General features: G+C 53.9%; 1 protein-coding gene across 2 annotated transcripts; it reads left to right on the top strand.

The window, feature by feature from the left end:
- Positions 1-925: 925 nt before the first annotated feature.
- On the top strand, positions 926-16,602 carry Gaa (alpha glucosidase). Of its 2 annotated transcripts, none has more exons than XM_041635869.1 (20): positions 926-1,076; positions 3,071-3,653; positions 4,729-4,874; positions 5,729-5,894; positions 5,968-6,064; positions 6,412-6,531; positions 6,621-6,739; positions 6,823-6,954; positions 9,292-9,402; positions 9,970-10,083; positions 10,161-10,245; positions 10,683-10,800; positions 11,256-11,389; positions 12,867-13,018; positions 13,493-13,641; positions 14,480-14,621; positions 15,012-15,170; positions 15,414-15,578; positions 15,785-15,937; positions 16,232-16,602. In XM_041635869.1, the coding sequence occupies exons 2-20, from the start codon at positions 3,087-3,089 to the stop codon at positions 16,289-16,291; spliced, it is 2,889 nt and encodes a 962-aa protein (XP_041491803.1). In that variant the 5' UTR covers positions 926-1,076; positions 3,071-3,086; the 3' UTR covers positions 16,292-16,602. The 2 variants fall into 2 exon arrangements, with proteins under 2 accessions (XP_041491803.1, XP_041491804.1); XM_041635870.1 differs by having other exon boundaries at positions 941-987.
- Positions 16,603-17,151: the final 549 nt, after the last annotated feature.

The following is a 17,151-nucleotide window of genomic DNA, read 5'->3' as shown; positions in this document are numbered from 1 at the left end:
ACTCATGCTTCAAAGGGGGAGTTATTAAATGTGGCCACAATGGGAAGTGGCACAAATAATGGACCACCATCCATGCCAGGCCCACCTTGAGGGTCCCAATGTGAGGTTTAATAGGGCAGAAGTCTGTATGGCTAAGCAGCCTTGGCCAAAGTGAGGTCCTGTCCATCACTGGTCATCTCTTGGCACTAATCATCCCTGCACTGCGCTCTGACAAGCTTCCAGAACTGTGTGCAGTGTCTTCCAGGACATCCCCCAGCCAAAGTATGGGACTGGGGTTTTTCATTTTGTTTTGTTTTGTTTCTGTTTTTGTTTGGTGTTTCGAGACAGGGTTTCTCTGTAGCTTTGGAACCTGTCCTGAAACCCACTCTGTAGACCAGGCTGGCCTCAAACTCACAGAGATCTGCCTGTCTCTGCCTCCCAAGTGCTGGGATTAAAGGCGTGTGCCACCATTGCTTGGCCTACTTTGGTTTTTGAAACAGGGTCTCACCAGGTGTCCTATGTTGGACTCAAATTAGCAATCCTCCTGCCTCTGTCTCCTGAGTGCTGGGATCACATGCTCACACCACCACCCTGTGCTTATGTCTCAATTTATGACCATCAATGTCAAAAGCCTGGCGTCATTTTATGCTTTCGCCAGCATAGGGGTTTTTGTGTGTGTGTGTGTGTGATCACGTGTTTTTGACTCTTTCCCTACCGAGCAAGCTGACGGAACTCCCAGGTCTGGACTGGTTTTCATCTCCCACTGAAGCTTTCGAGGTTCTGGATGGGTGGCCTTGGGTTGGATCTGTTCTGTGCCAGCGTCTTCCCGGTCACCGCCCGGCGACACCTGCGCGCTCTGCCGCCCGCAGCCACTAGGGGGCGCAGTGAGAACGCCCACATCGGAGGCCGAGTCACGTGGTCCGTTCTGTCTAGCCCCGCCCTCGGACCACGTGACCCGAGCTGTCTCGCTGGGTTTGGGGGTCTGCTGCCCGGAGGGTGTTTGCGCAGGTGAGCTGGACGCGCTGGTGAAGGCTGTCTCAGGCCCGAGGGCCTCCAGAGGAGCGGGCTCCTTCAGGGCGGCCGGGGCCGACTATCAAGTGAGTTCCTGCTTGGGAGAATCGAGCTGAGAAACCGAGAGAGGTGGGACTCCCCCGACCCCCGACCCCCGGCTCAGGCAGGCGCAGGCAGGGACCTGAGTGACACCACAGGCTTCGGCAAAATATCCCGGATTCTAGTGGGTACCCTCAGTGCTGGGTGGGCCAAGCTCTGTGTGTATGTCTCGCAGGGGGAAACTGAGGCACAGAGAGAACGCGCACAGTGGCACAGAGAGAATGCGCACGGTGTCTCGAAAGCTTGTGTTTGGGCTCGCCTGTGCCTGGTGGTGCTGCGCATCCAGCAGCTTTCTAGAAAGCAAGCTTAGGTCTCCAGATCAGCAGTGGCGTCTGATCTTTAGTTCCTTCCCTATTTTTTTTTCCTCTAAATTGTGGAGTTGAGAGAACGGGCCTGAGCTGTCTGGTTTCTGTTTCTGGGACTTTGTTCTGATGTACGTGTTTATCTGTTGCGCACCGGGGCCTCCTTGGAAGGTCCTGGAATCTGCAGATTCCCACGCTGCCCAGCGGGAGTCTGAGCACGTCATTGTCCTTGGATGCTGAATCATGATCAGTGTCACACGTGTCCGAAGGGCCAGGTGGAGCTGTTGCGCAGCAGTAAAGACAAAATGGGTCTCTGGCTTTCTATTGCTAGCCCGGAGGCTGGGGTCCCTAGTAGCTTTATGGCCGCTAGGCAACCGAAAGACAAGGTGTCATTGGAGGGTTGGAAACTGCAGCCCACCCAAGCATCCTGACTCCCCACAGAGGCTAACGATCACTCACCACGGCTATTGATGTCATCAGTCATGCCTGCATAACGGAAGGCAGAACTCAGCAGAGCTGGGTGTGAAATCCAGTGCCAGAAAGCACAGCACGTGGGAGGTGATGGCAGGAATCCCTGGCTTCATAGCAAGCCTGGGCTACTGGAAACCCTAACTCGAAGTGACAGCCAAGTGGGTGGGTTCAGGGAGCATCCCAGAATCCCAGATGCTCCACACACATTGCAGGGGCACGCCCACCTGTTCCCAGCCCGTTTCTTTTATCTGGCTGTTCTTGAGTTATAGCATATATATATATATATATATATATATATATATATATATATATATAGCTTTTCTGGGTTCCTTGAGGTGTGAGTTCCAGTGCCAGAGTCCTTGGACCTACTAGGCTGATAGCCAGCCCCTCAGAAGTACTGGTAGCAACCTGGGGTTTGTACCTGGCATTTAAGTGTGGTAGAGCCCCAGCCTGGAGAAGTCTGCCCTAACGATAGATAGATAGATAGATAGATAGATAGATAGATAGATAGATCGATCAGAACTGAATTGGGTTATAGTTCACCCCTCATCCCACCCACCCACACCCCTGCAGGTTACTAGGGAGCTGGAGAGTCACTAGCAGGAGAAAGTCACAGGTATTATGGGTAAAAATTTAACTGTCAACCTGAAGAGCCCCAATTGCTGGTCAGAATATTCACAGCTGGCCCATCTGCAACCAGGCCATTGTCTCTTGAGTATGTCTGGTGACCCAGAGAACCTCTAGTACTCCCCCCACCCCCGCGCTGAGTCCCTCCCTGTCCCCACCACATCCTGAAATGAACCCCATTTCCGGAAGGCCCACACACCTCCGTGGCCAGTTATAGCCAGAGAACCCTGTGACCTGGCTTTTCACCCCACTCCTTCTCGTCCTCTCCATGTGGTTTGACTTGATGGCTCCCCAGCCTTTCTGCTCACACAGAAGACCTCCGGATAGGTAAAGTCTTGGTTCCCTTTCACATCGGTCTGTACAGGGCCATGGGGCCGTGTGGGGGCCATGTCCACAGAAACCCCTCTGCCTCTGAGGAGTTTGATCTCCTCTACCTGGCTTCTGCCTTCCTCACTGTTGCTGTGGAAGGAGATACTCTGGCTGTCTGCTTCCCCTTGCGCTGTGTGTGGGTGCTGCTGTGTGAATGCACCCAGGACTCCCTGACCCCCGCCCACATTGATGCTGGATCTTCCTCTCCTCAGGCCTCCAGGACTGTGTATGGGCCAACAGGCTTTCACCATGAAGACGAGGAAGCCTCTCTGTGCCCACTCTCTGGTTGGGGTCTGCATCCTCATCTGCTTTATAACCGCTATCATTCTGGGTCATGTCATGCTCCATGACTTAATGATGCTTCCCCAAGACTTTCCTGCGTCCTCTTCAGGACTGGAAGATACTTTTAGGCCTCAACATTGGAAGGGTTACGGGCCACGGCCCCAGCACACCCAGGAGCACCCTGTGCAGCCTGCAGCAGTGCCCACGAAGTGTGATGTGCCTCCCAACAGCCGCTTTGACTGTGCTCCAGACAAGGGCATCTCCCGGGAGGAGTGTGAGGCCCGTGGCTGCTGCTATGTCCCAGCCGGGCAAGTGCTAAAGGCGCCGCTGATGGGGCAGCCCTGGTGTTTCTTCCCTCCCAGTTACCCAAGCTACAGGCTAGAGAATTTGAACTCTACAGAGACGGGGTACACAGCCACCCTGACCCGTACCAGCCCGACCTTCTTCCCAAAGGATGTGCTGAGCTTACAGCTGGATGTGCTGATGGAGACCGAGAGCCGCCTCCACTTCATGGTGGGTGTGGGCACGGTAGACCCTGGCTAGAGCTGGGTCACCAGGAAGGCCCGTGACAGGACAGCCCCTGCAGAAGGATGGGCCAGGCAGAGCAGAGGATAGGTGTGCGGGTGGGTGATGCATTTTCCCAGGGATATGTGTGGTAGGACAGAGTGGTGATAGGAGGCCTGGGCACAGGTGGAATGTTCCAGGCGGTGACTTCAGGACTGGCCACTGTAGACAGCAGGAATTTTCATTTGCCCCATTCCCTGTCATCCCCTGGCAGTGCCCACATCACCCTGTGTCTCGGGAGGATGATTCTGTGTTTTTAGTATAGCGCAGTTCTGCATGATGCTGGGGCCATCCTTAGGCCACAAACTGTGGGAGCTGGGGATATGGGTAAAGTGCTTGCTGGACAAGCGTGAGGAGCTCGGATCCTGGCACCTGGATAGAAGGTCAGGCGTGGAACATACACCTATAGCCCCAGCACTGGGGGTGGGGCAGACAAGCAGATCCTGGAGAGCTCTGGCCGCCAGCCTAACCAGGATGGAGAGTGAGAAGACAAACACCTTACCTCTACTTCACACACACACACACACAAATAAATATAAAAAATTAAAAACTATTTGTGGGGCCTGGTGCACAGCTCATTGGTAGCGCATGGCCTTGGTATGTCCTTTTTTTTTTTCTGAAAAACTTGCTATGCTTGTAATTGCAGCATTTAGGAGGCTGTAGCAAGAGGATCTCAGTGAGTTAAATGTCAGCCTCGTCTTCATAGTGTAGCCATGCCTCAAAATGTAATAAATTAATTAAAAGCAAGGGGGAAAAAGATCAAACACAAAACTATTCACTGTCTATGTGGTGTTCAGGTTTAGTCAATGCTCTGCCTTTGGCAACCTCAGGGAGGCCTCCTTCCTGCCAGTTACACAGCTGAGGGAACTATGGCCCATGCTGCATACTGTGCAGTTACCCTGGGGAGAGGGCTGAACTGACCGACTGTTCGGAACCATGTCTCCTGGAGGTGTGAAGGGGCTGCAGTGAGGGAAGGGGCCCCTGGCTCTTGAAGGGCTCTGGGCACCTCTCTCTTCTTTCCTAGATCAAAGACCCCGCTAATAAGCGCTACGAAGTGCCCATGGAGACCCCGCGTGTCCTGAGCCAGGCACTGTCCCCCCTCTATACTGTGGAGTTCTCAGAGGAGCCCTTCGGAGTGATTGTCCGCAGGAAGCTGAATGGCCGGGTGCTGTAAGTGGGGTGCCTGGAACTTTGACCCTACCCTGGGGTTGACAGGGACGTGGTGGCCCCTCGGAGGTCAGAACTTCCAACCCTGGACCACCAGCCCCAGGGGGTGTACCACCCACAGTGTGCTGGACCCTCTCCCATCCATCAATCAAGAAAATGCCACCACAGGGTTGTTTGCAGGCCAATCTGATGGAAGGATTTCCTCAATTGAGAGTCCCTCTTCCCAGAAGACCCTAACTTGTATCAAGTTGACAAAACCCAACCCTCACCCCGCCCTGTGTGTGGACCACCAGGCACGCATCAGTGGCCGACTGTTGAGTGCTCACCAAGGTCTCGGCTTGGTGCTTCTACATTGGGTCTGAGAGGTTCCCTCCGTGGCTTCACAGTGAGGCCTCATGCCCCTAGGAGATACAAGGGATGTGTGGAGATGACATCATTGCTACAACACCAGTGTTTGGCACCTGTGCTATCCAAGATGATCCACCCAGTGGTACTAGGGAAAGACCCAATCCAGTCCACAGTGGTACCCCCTGCAGGTGGCGCACTAGTGGCCTTGCTTTTATTTATCAGATACACATCTCTTACTGTGAGCTTTATTATTAACTCACTATCGAGGGTTCATGTCTCCCTGACAGGACCTCATGTTTGTACTCCTGGGCCCCTCTGAGCGTGCCTGTGCTGGCTTTTCCCACTGTTTGCAGGTGTTCTGGTCTTTATATAGCCATTGTCCCAGGGTTGGCCTGATGCAGAGCTAGTGAGGTCGCTCTGTCCCTCTCCAACCCTTCCCTGATGGATCCACCATCCTGGATTTGTGTGGTCTGGGGTCGATCCAGGGGAGCCTAATGTCTTCCCCACAGGCTGAACACTACTGTGGCCCCCCTGTTCTTCGCTGACCAGTTTCTGCAGCTGTCCACGTCATTGCCCTCCCAGCACATCACAGGCCTCGCTGAGCACCTCAGCCCACTCATGCTCAGCACCGAATGGACGCGGGTCACCCTCTGGAACCGGGACCTGGCACCCTTGGTAAGAGATGAGCAGAGGTGGGAAGGTGGAGGCTAGGGTCCTGGGTGCGAGGTACTGTCTCTTGTCATTCCAGCCAGGTGCCAACCTCTACGGGTCACACCCATTCTACCTGGCACTGGAGGACGGTGGCTTGGCTCATGGTGTCTTCCTGCTGAACAGCAATGCCATGGGTGAGTCTCCAGACTGAAGCTCCTAGGTAATCCTTCAGTGGGAGAGCTTGAGGCTCTGCCTGCCTCGGAGTCTGCTTGTCTCAAGGGACCTTATGTGGAGAGAGTCCAGTGGGCAGAGTCCTCATCCTGCTCACTCCCCACCCCCACCCAAGGAGAAGGTCTGGGGGATTCCCCAGGCTCATCTACTCCACGTCCTTCAGGCCTTGCTAAGTTGGGCTCAGAACAGTTGCCCCACTCCCGCCCTGCAGGCATCTCCCAGCCTTCATATCGGAAGAACCACACTCTGTAGATGCAGGTTGGCCTGTCTGTGGAGGACTCGTTCCTGAATCTAAGTCACTTTCTTCCAGATGTGGTCCTGCAGCCCAGCCCGGCCCTAACCTGGAGGTCAACAGGTGGGATCTTGGATGTGTACGTGTTCCTAGGCCCAGAGCCCAAGAGCGTTGTGCAGCAGTACCAGGATGTTGTGGGTAGGGCCTGCTCTCTGTCCACTGATCTCAGACCCCTAGGCCCTGACCCTTGCCCCCAGTCCCTGCTCACTTGCGGTCCTGGCCTGCAGGTTACCCCTTCATGCCGCCGTACTGGGGCCTGGGTTTCCACCTCTGCCGCTGGGGCTACTCCTCCACTGCCATCATCCGTGAGGTGGTGGAGAACATGACGAGAGCACACTTCCCCCTGGTGAGTGGGAGTCAGGGCGGGGCAGCCCCAGCTTCTGTACTGTTGGGCCCCATCTCAGCTTCAGCTCCCATCCCGTGCCGCAGGATGTGCAGTGGAACGACCTGGACTACATGGACGCCCGCAGGGACTTCACCTTCAACCAGGATGGCTTTGCAGACTTCCCAGACATGGTGCGGGAGCTCCACCAGGGTGGCCGGCGGTACATGATGATCGTGGTAAGCCGAACGCAGCCAATGTGGCTTCTTCCTCCTAGCCAGTGCTTTCCTTGGACATTCTCTGAGTCTTTGATGTTGAAGAAATGTCTAGAGGGCTGCAGGCTTAGTGTCTTCTGGCGAGGTTCCTGGAAGCACCTGTATGCCCCGGGAAAGATGGCTCCGCAGTTAAGAGCACACTGTTCTTGAAGAGGACAGTTCAGTGCCTGGTACCATGTCAGTCAGCTCATAACTGCCTATAGTTTCAGCTCCAGGGAACTGACAGTTTCTTCTAGACACACACACACACAGAGTCTTAGTTAGGGTTTACTATTGCTGTGAAGAGTCACCATGACCATGGCAACTCTTATAAAAAAAAAAAAAACATTTGGGGCTGGAAAGATAGCTCAGTGGTTAAGAGCACTGCCCGCTCATCCAAAGGTCCTGAGTTCAATTCCCAGCAACCATGTGATGGCTCACAACCATCAGTAATGATATCTGGTGCCCTCTTCTGACCTGCAGGGATACATGCAGGCAGAACAATGTATGTATAATAAATAATAAATCTTTAAAAGAAAATAAAGAAAACATTTAACTGAGGATTGGTTGCTTACAGTTTCAGAGGTTCAGTCTGCCATGACAGGGAGCATGGCGGCATGCAGGTGGGCATGCTGCTGGAGAAATAGCCAAGTGTCCTACATGTTGCAGGCAACAGGAATTTGACTGACTCCCTGGGCGGTATCCTGAGTATATGAAACCTCAAAGCCCATCCCCACAGTGACACACGTCCTCCAACAAAGCTACACTTCATGATAGTGCTGCTCCCTATGAGATTACAGGATCATGGGGGCCAGTTACAGTCAAACTACCACACGCACAATTAAAAATAATAAGAATAAATTGGACATGTGGTGCACACCTTTAATCCCAGCACTCGGGAGGCAGAGGAAGGCACATACCTGAGTTTGAGGCCAACCTGGTCTACAGAGTGAGTTCCAGGACAGTCAAGGCTACACAAAGAAACCCTGTCTTAAAGAACAAAACAAAACAGCCCCAGGAAGCAAAAATAAAATAAAAATAAAAGACGCAAGCAGTAAACATTTGTCTTGAACAGGATGATCAGGAATCTAGACTCACACCTCCAGTTCCCAGTCAGCTCTTCAGCCTGGCCAACTGTGTGCCGTTTTCACGTACCATCGCTAACTTGGGGGGTGGGCAGCCTTCAGTCAGCACCAGGATATGCAAAAAAACCCATGAATGTAGCAAGTGATTAGGAAAAATTCTTACCTGTCTGAGGGCTAGACTTTCTGTCTGAGGGGAAAAATAAGCAAACACACACACTTTCTGATGGTGACTTTCCCTTTTTCTTCATCTTACAAATGCTCTCTGAAAATCTCTCTTGCTCCTCGACATAGCTATCCCTACCCAGCTGCCTGAATAGCTCTGCACAGCCCATCTCTTAACAGTGCTCCCTTCATCCCACCACCTTCTCCACAACTCTCCATAGCCTCTCCTGAAGAGCCTTATGTAGCTTTTCCTCACAGCCAAACTATGGACAGTTATATGTTACATTATCAGGGCCCAACCCATTCTCATAACACAATATTTCTCAGACTAGGGAGGTCACATTGACCGCCGGTGAGTAATGCCTGGCCATGCACATAGCCTAAATGGTTAGGGTTTACAGGGTTCCCAGACAGAAAATAACCTTGAGCCTGTGACATAGAGGCTGGGACTATGTGCAAAATGTCAGTTACTAAGAATGTTACGTCTACTAAAGTTGCTTCCCCCTCTGACCTTGAATCGGCAATAAACACCTGGGGGGAAATGACCTCATGTATTTGTCTCTAGGGGCAACCAGATATTTCGTCTCCAAGGGCAACCAGTTTGACTTGAATTTGTCCTGAAGTCTAAAATTAGCTGACTTGGTGACTGAGAATACTATTACTTTCTTATGTCAGTCTGAGTAGTGAAAAATATCTTAGTATTATTTCTATTCATCAGAATTATACTGATTAAGGAGAAAGCATCTTCCTGGCCATCCACAGCTATATGTGTGCCCAGTAGATGGAATATTTTCACAAGATAAACATACAGCAGAGGGGAAAAAAAACAACCAAAGCGGTTCTTAGGGAAGAAGAAATGAAATGGTATATGCGAGAGAATTTACAGACAGAAGCAGCTGGTCATTTACAGTCCGTGACCCCACGATCTTACCAGGTGGGGCTCCCCGGTTGGGTCGACCCACCGAACACGAATTGTCACCTGTTCTGTCCTCCCACGGCAGGTCTCTGACTCACTGCTTTCCCTTCTTCCAGTGGCTCGTGCTGAACCCTTCTCACTGCCGGCTTCTTTCCCCAGGACCCTGCCATCAGCAGTTCAGGCCCTCCTGGGAGTTACCGGCCCTATGACGAGGGTCTTCGGAGGGGCGTGTTCATCACCAATGAGACTGGGCAGCCACTGATTGGGAAGGTAGTGTGGGAGAAGGGGACTGTGGGCAGGGGACAGAGCAGCTGTCCAGGGGAAGAGTCAGATTCAGAAGCCACCATGTCAAATGGGAGAGAGGAACGTGGGGGTCCTCACTGGGGGTGACCATAACTTCTGACAAATACCTGGGATTTCCAAAGTATGAGGCCTTGGGGGTCTCCCTTGTCCTTCTTGTCCCTGGGGGGCCTTCTGGGAGTTCTGAGTCCCAGCCTCCCCATCCTAAGGTGTCCCTAGCTATGGGAAGGGCAGGCTTGGGTGTGTCCAGTGAGGGGCCTCCAATGGAGTTGTCTCAACTTTTTCCCAATGCTCTGGGTCCATGCTTCTTGTGCCCCATGACTTTGTGTGTAGGGATGGTCCTTGCTGTCCCGAGGCAGAAGCCCTCCAAGACTCTAGACATTGTGGGAGAGGCTTCTTTGTTGTGGGCTTGAGGTTTGTGATATGTGTCAGCATTGGCCAAGCATGAAGCTGCTGCTCTGCCCAAGTCTGAGGCCTGACAGCACCGTGGTGCAGGGTCTGCATGGGACCTGTTCTCCCCTCTGGTCTCTTGTTCAGGTATGGCCTGGATCCACCGCCTTCCCCGATTTCACCAACCCTGAGACCCTTGACTGGTGGCAGGACATGGTCTCTGAGTTCCATGCCCAGGTGCCCTTTGATGGAATGTGGATTGTAAGTATACCCCTGCCCCTGGGTACACCCCTAGTCTCTGGGGACCAACCCAGTACTACATCTTAGGCCTCTTACAGGACATGAACGAACCATCCAACTTCATTAGAGGCTCTCAGCAGGGCTGCCCTGACAATGAACTGGAGAACCCACCCTATGTGCCCGGTGAGCTCCACTTGTCTGTCTGGAGTGGGGACAGTGCTAGAGATAGTGGCTTTGACCAGGGAGTGCCCCTTTGAGGTTTAGAGCATGCAGAGCTCTCGGTTTGGGCAAACAGAAGGCAGACAGAGCACCCAGCAGGACAAAGAGGAGAGAAACCCGAAGCATGAGGTCCTGTGGAGAGTGACATAGCCAAGGCCACACATCATGTAGCCAGAGCCCTAGGGGAAGGGGTTTGGGCTCAGATGGGCAGATGCTGGGGATGGTCGATATGGAGGCGATGGGTTTGCAGAGGGTCATCTTTAGGATAGCAGAGGTGACTTGCCCCGAGCATCATGGGGCAAGTGGGCTCTGTCCATCTGAGCAGAGGACGTGGGCAAAGGAGAGCACTTGGAGCCCTGGAAACTGGTAAACCAGTCTAAACTAGTCGTCCTCTTGCCCAGGGGTGGTTGGCGGGACCTTGCAGGCAGCTACGATCTGTGCCTCGAGCCGCCAGTTCCTCTCCACACACTACAACCTCCACAACCTGTACGGCTTGACGGAAGCCATCGCCTCCAACAGGTAAGGCTCAGCCCTGTGCAGCCTTCCCAGCACGCACAGCGGGGGCTGAGAGGGGAGCTGGCTCCTATCAGGGTCGTAAGGAAGGGAAAGAGGCACCCAGACCACCCACAGGCCTACAATGCAAGCACGCTCCTGCCCAACTGGTCACTGCGCTCCACTCCAGCTTAGAGCCAGCCTCTCTCCACAGGGCATCCGAGGTGTTACGTGGGTAGGGAATGGCATCTAAGGGACCGCATGAGTCCAACAAGGCTCAGAATGAGGCTCACCTCTAGAGGACACCAGAGTCACTGGGATGGGGCTGACTGCCAAGCATACTTTGGTGGTGGCCTCTCTTCCCCATCCATTCTGTCCTTCTCCTTAATGGTAGTTCCTTCTAGCCCCGGTCCCCTTGCCCCTGACCCCTGGAGCCCTGGCTGTGTCAGGTGAGCCCAGCTCTCTGTTCCCACCCCACTCAGGGCCCTAGTGAAGACCCGGGGGACACGACCCTTTGTGATCTCCCGCTCAACCTTCGCTGGCCATGGCCGATATGCTGGCCACTGGACGGGGGATGTGTGGAGCACCTGGGAGCATCTTTCCAACTCTGTGCCAGGTGAGTCCAAGCTGCCTGGAGGGCACTGGGTTCTGGGCTCAGCCCCACAGAGTGTACCGAGATGGCTTGGGGCCCCGTTGCTATCTCATGCGGGACGTGTAGCCTGCGGGTCCCTACTCAGTTGAGCAGACATGCTTCCCTTTGCCAGCGGCTCACCCGTGGCACCTTCTCAGTGTCCCCGTGTCCAGTTCTCCCTGACCAGTGCTTGTCCTCTTCAACAGTTGTTCCCTGGTGACCCCATCCTGAGATACAGAGGCACCTACCTGCTTTGCTCGCTAAAAGGAATTTGATTTTTGTTCCAAGAACTTTGATACCATTGGCCCATGTTAGGTCAGAGAAGGCAGGAACCCTGGAGAATAGACTAGGGAAGGAGAGGAGCCATGGCACCACATGGGCAGCTAGAGCCTTGACTTAGAGTCTAGAACCTTCTGACTTCTGTGTAAGATGTTCACAGACCTATGAAGGATCCCAGCTGGCTGAGCTCCCAGATGTGAGCTGGCCACCTCTGCCCTGTGGTTGAAACTCAGTCTGGGCAGGTCTGTCAGGCCAGGAGCCAGACTGAGAAATACCTTGTGGAGCTGGGGTCTGGATTTGCTCCTTTCTCTTGGACTCATTTCTTCTTTGAGCTGACAAATACTGAGCCTAGTCCTAGCTGCTTCCAGGGTCAGGTTTGACTCAGCTAAGTCTCCGGGGCACCAGGCTGCCCATCAGCTCCCTGGTTCTAAGGAAGCCAGTGCAGCAGCAGAGGGAGATTGGGATTGGCACTGGGCTGAACAACATGAGTCCATCCAGCCCTTAGCAGTCAGGGGAATGTCTACCCTGAGTTGTCTGTTAGTGTCCTGAGGCTGCCATCACTGAGGACAGCATTGGGGGACTTAATGTAACAGGAATCCATCCCCTGACAGTGCCCCCTTGCACAGAGGTGTAACTCAGTGCCCCTGCACAGCCTTGGGGACCTTTCCTTCTGCTCATGGTGTCTGGGCATCTCATTGCATGGCTATTCCTTGCAGGACTATCTCCCCATGTGACCTTCTCTTCACGTGGCATTTTCCTCTTGTGAGGACGTTAGCTGTTAGGCTAGGACCACACCAGATGCTTCACCTTAGCTCATGTTTCCAAGTAAGGTCACAACGTGCCTCTCAGCACACTGGGCTCTGTCTACTCTGCTGGGCCCAGGTATTAGGAAGCAGTTGCTGACCCCAGGCAGAAAGCACAGAGGCCAAAAAAAAAAAAAAAAAAAAAATCCAGCACTCGGGAGGCAGAGGTAGGCGGATCTCTGTGAGTTCGAGACCAGCCTGGTCTACAGAGCTAGTTCCAGGACAGGCTCCAAAGCCACAGAGAAACCCTGTCTCGAAAAACCAAAAAAAAAAAAAAAAGAAAGAAAGCACAGAGGCAATGGGTTCTTGATGGATGGTGAGGCCTGACTGTCCAACTGCTGTCTTGGTGACCTGGTGCCACTCTGCCTCTGCCCTCTCAGAAATCCTGCAGTTTAACCTGCTAGGCGTGCCCCTGGTGGGGGCGGACATCTGCGGCTTCCTGGGGAACACATCAGAGGAGCTGTGTGTGCGCTGGACCCAGTTGGGGGCCTTTTACCCCTTCATGCGGAACCACAACGACCTCAATAGCATGGTAGGAGGGGGTGACGGGGGTTCCTACCTGCCAAGACCCTGTCCTGCCCAATCCCACCGCTGCTGGAGGAGCCCAGTCCATGCTGTCCTGTCCACGCAGGATGGCCAAGGAGCTGGAGATTCTTGGGGTGGACATTCTCCTGGTCTACTGTGCTTTCTGTTGCTGTGACAGACACCACAGACAAAAGCAGCTTGGGGAAGAAAGGGTTTATCTTTCAGTCTTACATTCCGTCATGAAGGGCAGTCAGGGTGGGAACTGAAGGCTTTTAATACAACGCAGGGGCGCCTACCCAGGCGGACTGGGCCCTCCCATATCAATTGTTAAGTAAGAAAATGGCCCCCGCCACTTGCTTCCAGGCCAGTAAGTTGGAGGCATTTTCTCAGTTGAGGTTCCCTCTTCCCAGATGATGCCAGCTTGTGTTGAGTTGATGGACAGCTAACCAGCACACCTCCTTTTCCCTCTCTGCCCACACAGCCTCAGGAGCCATACAGATTCAGCGAGACCGCACAGCAGGCTATGAGGAAGGCCTTTACCTTGCGCTACGTGCTTCTGCCCTTCCTGTACACTCTGTTCCATGGAGCCCACGTCAGAGGGGACACAGTGGCCCGGCCTCTCTTCCTGGAGTGAGTCACCTGGGTCAGGGAATGACAGTTCACATGTGTCCCTGGGGGGCTGATGCCAGGGAACCTCCTCCTGCTATGGGCTGTGTTCACAACCCAAGCAGGCTACAGCTGAGTGTGCCCAGAGTGTCCCTGTACCCTCAGGCCTCCTAGACTCCAACTCGGGGCCAGGATATCTGGAGTATGGACCAGGCTTGCTGGCTGACAAAGCCATGATGAAATTGTCATGGTGATCCATTTTGGGGGTGGCTTCAGGGAGGAGGACAAGCCAGAGATGCCCCATCTATGTCCCCAGACTGGACTCTGCTCAATAGGCATGACTGTGACCTCTCCAGTGGGCAGATAGCAGAAGGTTCTTGGGTAGAAAGGCAAGTGGCTTGCTCTAGAGGAGTCAGCCTCTTCCTTACCGCACACAGATACGTTCCGGAGGGACTAGGTGACTACACACAACTGGTTAGGCTGGGGATTGGTTCAACTGGGAAAGTGCTTGTTTTACAAACACGAGGATTCAGGTTTCATCCCCAGTGTTCATGTTTAAAAAGCTGGGCATGTGGTGTGCAGTCTGGTGGTACACCCCCTTAATCCCAGCGTTCAGGAGAGGATAGCCAGGGCTGCACAGAGAAACCCTGTCTTGAAAATCTTGAAAAACCAAAAATAAATAAATGAAAGGAAGGAAGAAAAAAAGAAAGAAAAAGAATTGTTCTGGACTCCGGCACAGACACAACTCTGGCTCCTGAAGTTTCGAAGTTTCTCGGGGACTGGGTTTCTGATTGTTCCTGCAGCCAGACAGCTGGTGCCAGAGCCCAGTCTCCAGGCCCTCATGCCTGTCTCTTCTGTGAAGGTTCCCTGAGGATCCCAGCACTTGGTCTGTGGACCGCCAGCTCTTGTGGGGGTCAGCTCTGCTCATCACACCTGTGCTTGAGCCTGGGAAAACTGAAGTGACTGGCTACTTCCCTGAGGGCGTGTGGTACAACCTGCAGATGGTGAGTCCTGAGGTCCCTCATCCACAGAAGTGATGGGTCATCACAGGGTGGCCATGCCTTGCTGGCCTGTCAGTTACAGTAAAGGGAGCTGCGTGCTGGTCCATCCCTGGGTGCCATGTATCAGCTCTTTGCCGTAACCCCCACTTCTAGATGAGGAAGTGCAGGCTGAAGGGGTAGCTTCCAGGGCCCCACAGCATCGAAGCCGAGCTAAGCCAGGCATTCCCTGCTCAGTCCTACAGAGTCCACCCCTGAGGTCACAACCAGTTTGTCTCAACGGGGACCTTTGGACCACCACACATAGCCTTAGGGGACAGGAGAACATGGATCCAAGAACCAGCGTGGTAGCTTGGGTGCTGCCCCGCACCCTTCTGATGTGACCCCTTCTTCCAGGTGCCAGTGGAGGTTCTCGGCAGCCTCCCATCTCCTCCACCATCTCCTCCGTCACCCCCCAGATCTGCTGTCCACAGCAAGGGGCAGTGGTTGAAGCTCGAAGCCCCACTGGATACCATCAATGTGCACCTGAGGGCAGGATACATCCTACCGCTGCAGGTACCCAGATCCAGCAGCCCCAGGGCCTTGGGCAGGACTGGGATGGACTCTTACTTCAGGAGCGAGGCAGGGAGCAGGCACAGGGCACAGTATAAAGCCCTGGCAGTATATAAAGCTTTATGGAGGACTTGGCCAGGGTAGTCGCCTGACATCCTGGGTTCAACACCTGGCCAAGGTAGTCATCATAGATGTCCTGGGAGTCCCCAGGGTTCAAGGTGTGACATTTGCACACCCTCTTCCCAGGGTCCCAGCCTCACAACTACGGAATCCCGAAAGCAGCCCATGGCCCTGGTTGTGGCTTTAACAGCAAGCGGCGAGGCCCGTGGAGAGCTGTACTGGGACGATGGGGAGAGCCTTGGGGTTCTGGAGCAGGGGGCCTATGCACTGATCACCTTCTTGGCCAAGAATGTGAGTAATGGCTGACAGGTAGAAACATGGGGGTGGGTTGTCCTGATCTGGTGGAGGGAGGGTCTGGGCCAGAGAACCCAGTGGCCACCATCCCTGGGTCAGCATGTCCCTCATGTCGGCACACAGGAGGCTGGCCTGTGAGTTCCTGTTCTGGTGGTGGGCTCACTCTCACAGTCTGACACATTGTTTTCTCTCCCCATTACCAGAATACCATTGTGAATGAGTTAGTGCACATGACCAAGGCGGGGACTGACCTACAGCTGAAGGAGGTGGCCATCTTGGGAGTGACCACAGCCCCTACACAAGTCCTTTCCAATGGTGTCCCTGTCTCTAATTTCACCTACAGCCCTGACAGCAAGGTAAGAGCGCAGGCTGGAGGCTGGGGTTTCTATGCCCTGGTGGGCATGGGAGAAGGGGTGCTAAGGACCCCAGGGACTCTTGTGGTTCAGCTATCCTGAGACACGCTTTTGGGAGACCCCTCGCCATTTCTGCCTTGGAGTGAGGAGGTGATGGAGGCTGGGCTGCTAGACAAAAGCTTGTTCCCAGTGGAATCATGTGCTAATTCTGAGGCGCTGGTCCCTCTCCGTGGTGGAGAGGGGGGCATGGCTGTGGGTGGGAACCACTTGGAGCTCAACCTCTTTTCTGTCTTCCAGACCCTGGCTATCCCCGTCTCGCTGCTCATGGGAGAACAGTTTCAGATTAATTGGTCCTAGGAGACCACACCTGTGTTTACTGAGGATCTGAGTCCTGTGTGTTTTTCCCGCCGTGTTGCTGCTGCTGCCTGTGAGGTACCGTGTTAGGAAAGGAGTGAGGCTTGCTAACCTGTCTGTCCCAGCTGTCCGTTCCTGGCACTAGATAATGTGAAGTACAGCATGGGGATGTTTTACCTACACCAACATCAGGCCATGCGGCCACTGTAACTGGCACCCTACCGAGAGACAGAGTTGGTGATGTCATTGGGCTCAAAGAGCTTGAGAAACTTACTGTGAAGTGCACTTATTTAAATAAAAAGGGACATTTGGAACCAGCCCTCACATCACCTCATGTCATCATGTGACCCTCATGTCTCCACATCCCAACCACCCTCCATCCCATTACCTCAGGTTTGCCTGTCTGCCATCCTAGCACTCCTGCCTGAGTGAGCAAGGCTGGCTGGTCAGCGAGGTGGCGGTGGAGACAGGGGCCTAAGATCTTAGCCCAGGCACAGACCTGTCCCCAGAAATTCAGGCCCAGGCTCCCTAACAAGCCTGGAACAAAGGAAAGGTTTGTCTGTCATGAACTCATATGTGACACTTGTGCCAAATTTGTCTCCAGAAATACAAGAACCAAAAGTGTGGGGACTCTGGAGTCTCTTCTAGCTGGGTCACTGCCAGCTGGGAGCCTCTAGGCACTTGGCTCCCAGCAGGGGATGGGAGAGAAGGGCAGTAATTGCCACAGATTCTGCCCCATCCCTCCTCTCTGCCTTGGGGTTCTAGAAAGCAGAGGCACCTGATGGACTCTGGTGGCGGTGAGCCTCTCTGCCTATGATTGGAATGTGTTTTTTCTACCACATGGAGGGGCTGACAGGCGAAGG

This window comes from Microtus oregoni, unplaced genomic scaffold, assembly GCF_018167655.1.
Source record: "Microtus oregoni isolate MIOR12 unplaced genomic scaffold, Mior012 000048F_ref0000485, whole genome shotgun sequence".
Classification (NCBI taxonomy): domain Eukaryota; kingdom Metazoa; phylum Chordata; class Mammalia; order Rodentia; family Cricetidae; genus Microtus; species Microtus oregoni.
The sequence above is the reverse complement of the archived record's forward strand: the minus strand, read 5'-3'. Positions and strand labels throughout refer to the sequence as shown.